This window comes from Aplysia californica, unplaced genomic scaffold, assembly GCF_000002075.1.
Source record: "Aplysia californica isolate F4 #8 unplaced genomic scaffold, AplCal3.0 scaffold00074, whole genome shotgun sequence".
Lineage (NCBI taxonomy): Eukaryota > Metazoa > Mollusca > Gastropoda > Aplysiida > Aplysiidae > Aplysia > Aplysia californica.
The window spans coordinates 230363-235731 of NW_004797344.1; the positions used below are offsets into that span (position 1 = coordinate 230363).

The 5369-nt window shown below is 42.2% G+C and overlaps 1 protein-coding gene across 1 annotated transcript; it reads right to left on the reverse strand.

The window, feature by feature from the left end:
* Positions 1-1385: 1385 nt before the first annotated feature.
* LOC101854483 (tenascin-R) lies at positions 1386-4534 on the reverse strand. The gene is made up of 4 exons (XM_005094037.3): positions 4447-4534; positions 3613-3729; positions 2480-2599; positions 1386-1875 (listed from the first exon to the last, which is right to left on the reverse strand). Exons 2-4 carry the CDS (start codon positions 3616-3618, stop codon positions 1501-1503), a joined length of 501 nt encoding a protein of 166 aa, XP_005094094.2. The 5' UTR covers positions 3619-3729; positions 4447-4534; the 3' UTR covers positions 1386-1500.
* Positions 4535-5369: the final 835 nt, after the last annotated feature.

Here is a 5369-nt window from a genome sequence, read left to right on the forward strand (position 1 = left end):
GTGTGGCTAATCTTATGTTGTCTGCACCTTCTCTGGTCAGGGAAGTTGTTGCTTTTTTAAATAGAGTATCTCCGTCTTTTGCAGGGATACTGTATCCCTCTCAGTCCTGGTTGGCCTTCGCAGGCATGGTTGACGTTGCCCGCATCCTGATTGATTAGAACGGGGTCACATTAAAAACGTTTACAATCTCCAAATCCAATCTGTTTCCGTGTGAGATGCAGCCTTAGTCATGCTGATTCGCTGTAAATGACCAACGCGCTGTCATCAGTGCTTGCTGCTGGTACTCACAAGTCTGAATTTCAGAGGCGTCTTCCAGTACATTGGTTAGTTTTTAGCTACACAACGAATGGGAAATAGTTGTTATGACCTGTGTTGTTACGGTGGTTGTGAAATTAACTGATTCTAGTCTTGTCTGAAGCCAGGGATGCTTCTGAAAGATAACATTCTCTGCTTCATGAACAACTTTTGCTTGGCAATAACAAAATTATGAATATTCACTATGCATTTAATACAATGCAGTTGTTTAACTGAACTGATTTTATAGTTTTGAAAGAAGCTAGGTATGCTTCTGAAAGATAACATTATTCCCTGCTTCGTGAACAACCTTCGCTTGGCAATAACAAAAATATAATTATTCACTATGCATTTAACACAATGCAGTTGTTTTACGGGGTTTCTTTCAAGTCAGTGTGATAAATACATGTATGTTCACCTTGTAATATCTTGCTTTGGTAACGGGGAGGTCGCGCCTCGTAGGTTACTGGTATGATTAGTTCGTTGTGTGGTGTAGAATCGTGTTAACACGGAAATGGTAGTCTCAACTTCTCTGCTCCAATAAAGTTCATATCTTGTACTTCCGACATTTGTAGGTGTTCTTATTGTTGTAAGTGAGTGCTTCTCCTCCTCCTCCTCCCTCCTTCGTCTTCGTCTTGTCACTGGATCACATAATGTGTCATTTGAGGTTTAGCTCTGTGTTTTTGCCACCTCACTTAGCGAAATCTTGCATCGACTGTGAACAAACATTTTTGACAAGGTGTACCGAATGTACGTTTTCACATCTCAGTTTGCTAGGCTAATACATTACAATAGTGTACAAATGCTTTCATTATGGAGGTAGAAGTAGAATTGTCCTCCCCTCACACCCCAGCTCCCGTTCCTCATCCACTCTCGACCCGCCCCCATCCCCTCTTTTGCACTGCTCGACTCAGTGGGCGACATGGAAAGTCGTTAATCGCTTCAGTTTGTCCAAGTGTGTGCTCATAGAATAGAACAGGTACTACCAAGAGGAAATTTCTCTTAAACATCAAGATCTGTACATACGTAAAGAACACACGCTTTGCCAACATTGGGAACAAAATATAAAAGTAACAAAGAAAGCAGGGCAATACATTTGAAATTTTTTAATGAACTTCCTTTAATCTTTTTTTTTTCAAAGATATTCTATTGAGCGTTCAGAAAACAAAAACGTAGGTCATCACAGCGTGTATGGCGAGTTCCGTCTCAATCTAGGGGTCGGATCTTCATTTCAGTAAAAGTCGCCGAATCGTAATCGCCGGTGGTGGTGTCCCATACCAAGCCCTCGCCGTATTCCTGACTTCCCCATTTGCCGTTAAGGTTTGAGTCGTGGCAGGCCTTGTACCACCAAGCACCGTGGTACTCCACGGCGCAGTTGTTGGAACTTTTGGCATCGTTGTCGCGGTCTTTGGTTGTGAAAGGCTGGTTATTGTGGTAGGCGAGTCCATCAGATGAATTACCCGAATATCCAGATACTCGGATTCTGTAGTTCTCCGCTTCTCCAAAGAGAGTGAAGTTATCGTAGTTAGCATAATAGCCCTGTCCGTTGAATGTGATATCAACCCTCAGTTCGTACCGTCTCTGTTAAATTCAAAGCCAAAAACGACCAAAATGAATATCAATTATTGTTTTAACGTAACAAATCTGTTGGGTTTTAGTTTTAGTAGAGGTTTTATGGTGCTCGCAATTGCATAAGGTCACATGAGCGCCAAAGGGTGGATGTCAACAGAGAAGTCTTTTCAGGGAATCAGACTACGCTGCTCACCTCTCTAGCTTTAATACCACACAGTCTGCTTAGATTATCGAGGTACCCCGGAATTAGCGGGCCACAAGAAAGTAAAAAAACAAAAAGAAGTAAGAGGAAATATGACGATAGTAAGATTAAGAGAAAGCAGTTCCCCGTTGCAGTTCAGGCACAGTTGTGACCACCACATTGTTGAATAAGCTCATTTACAATTCTACTGTGCGTGCAGAAGAACAAGTTAATTTCACCCCCCCCCCCCCTTGGGAATGGCCTAAAGACACCAGTCAGTGGCACCAGTCAATGGCACCGCCAAGCGGGTGGGGTTACAACAATCTACACCACTGGGCAATTCACATTCTCCTTCACCCCCACCTCCAACCACCCTCCTCCATACTGAATGGAACCCTAAACCCTTAAAACGACAATGACAACAATACTTTCCTTGAACGTCAACTGGTGGACCTTCTCCAGGCCGAGCCAAAAGTTGCCGTAGACATCCCCAAAGCCGTACTTATAGTCCACCCAGTTAAGGTAGAAGTCCACGTCGGCGGACGCTCGTCTCTGGGGACATGTTGGAGACAGTTTAATACAGACTGTTACCCACAGATCCACTACACATATGTACGTCGAAACCCAATTTGACAGTACAGTCGAAACTTTGTCGAGAACAAAAGACCAGTGGATAGCTTAGACAGTGTCAAAGTTTAGACAGTGTCAAAGTAGAAAACGGAGAAAAGGGGGGGTTTTGATTGATTGGGTAGATGTTTTACGGGGAACTATCGACACAATTTTGGTCATTTAAGCGCCATCAGGTTTCACCGCTACAAAATCACACGTGTTTTTAATAAAGAGTCTTTCGGAGCTCGCAACCGCAAACGATCACACTATTTCTATTATGCTAAAAAGACGAACAAACATTTATAAAAATATTTTGTAAATATGGAAAAGGCTTATTTACATTTGTATATACAATACAAATTTCAGTGTATGTATATATACACCGTATGTATATATACACCGACAACGACAACTATATATTTTCACATTTTATTAAACAGTCCAATTTCTTTTATAAAAACTTAAAATTCTTCTAGGTTCTATGATGTTAAAAAGGGTCTTATTATCTTTACATTTAAAATATTTATCACGGACATAATTAAAGTCGACACATTCCATTAGGATGTGTCGAACTGAAATTTGTGTTGCACGCCACGCAAAAAGGAGCTTCCTCTCCCTCGAGCAAAGACTTGGTGGATTTATAACATTTAGGGCTATTTCAAGAGCTGCAGCCTCAGCAGTGCTCAGAAAAGGTGCCCAAATTCTAAATACTGAAAAAGCAAGGAAAAAAATGTAAGTGCGATTTGTTTAAAGAATGAAAGTTTGTTTTGTTGTCCTGGATGATGTTTCATTAGGTATCAAACCTCAATTTGTGACCATTTTTGTTGCGATCGAACAAGGAATAAGCATTCCAAAGTAAGGTCTCCAGTGTCAATAAATACAGGGTCATCCTTACCTTAAAAATCTGTCAGAACTCTGAAGTTCTAACATCATTCAAGTTCTAACATCATTCTTACCTGCATAACAATCCAACCTCCATTGTCTGTCACAGTGTCACAGACAACTTCCAGGCCGTTGGAAAGAGTAACCACAGGACGGGGGTTCGAACCTTGGACGTCAGCACAGGTGTGTGGCTGAAAAAAATGTATGGCATCGTAGTGAAATCAGACGCTTTTTTGAAAAAGTTGGCCTCGGGGTTCAAATCCTTTGTGTTCATTAAAAAGACGATCTTAATTCTTCTTTATATGTTGCCTTAACCAGGTCACACCGTGTCGTGACACAAATACGGTGGCATTAGAATACTTATTTCAAAAGGTGAAATGAAGGAGACAAAATCTCCATGAGCATTTAGCCAATTCAAATTAGAGAAAGGTACACAACATGAGTTGATACATGAATTGATACAAATAAAGAAATGCAACATTTTTGATTGATTGAGTAGGTGTTTTACGGCGCTATCGAACCAATAGAAATGCAACTTCAATGTTATCAAGTAATCAGATTACGAAAACGTGCAATATATATTTCCGAGTTTCCACCCTGATCATGTACCGGCATCTGTGGTGTAGCAGTTTGGAACTTCGCCGTCGCGCACAGGAGACCAGAGTTTGATTTCCCAGCCTGGAAAATATTTCATAGAGCATGTCTGCTTTACTGCTGAGATGTTGTATACCTCTCAGTGAGGGTTGGCCACTATGTGATCAGAAGCCCGCCTCTAAACGATCCAATTTGTGTCAATAGGGAGTAAAAAAAACCTATATCTACACATTTCCTCCCATTATTTAGACCACACAATCGTTCCACTCAAAGCCCCAGGTTCCTGTTCGACAAATAAAAAAAGTGAAACTTACCCCACTCGAGCAAGCCAGTTGCACTGTGACATCGTTTGTCCACGATTCTGTGGATGAGCAGAGTTAGGCGTTTTATCCATTTGCTTGTTTTTGTTTATGTTAGAGCCACACACAGTGTAATAACGCTCACTTATGATTTGGCAAATCAAACTTGAATCACTTGCGTGAGGTACCCAAGCGCTACCACTGCACCAGACGCCGGCGCTTGTTTAGCGAAGGGGGAAAAAATCAAAACAGACCAGAAAGGGAACGAAGACAGAAACAAAGGGGGGAAAATAAGACAAAACACAACTGAGGGAAAGAAGACTGACATAAACAGTGGGACAGAAAAAGCAGGACCAAACAGTCCCACCTCCAAACCCCTAGGATGGACAGTCTTCACGCCACAAGACAAGTCACAAGTCATCTGTATATTATCCACACACCCCGCTAGACAGTTACACACACACACTGGTAGACACACTTCGTTACAGCCAGTGGCTCTGTTTCACGACAAGAGGCAAGGTTTCATTTATGGCACCTTTTACACATAATTTGGTAGATCTTGATACGCGTGCGCGTGTGTGTGCGTGAAACGAAGGCAAACAGAGAGGCGAGAGACTCCGACACACAGACAGAGACACACAAGACAGAGACACACAGACAGAGACACACAAGACAGACACACAAGACAGACACACACAAGACAGACACACAGACACACACACAGACAGACACACACAAGACAGACACACACAAGACAGACACACACAAGACAGACACACAGACAGACACACACAAGACAGACACACAGACAGACACACACAAGACACACACACAAGACAGACACACACAAGACACACACACAGACAGACACACACAAGACAGACACACACAAGACAGACACACACAAGACAGACACACAGACAGACACACACAAGACA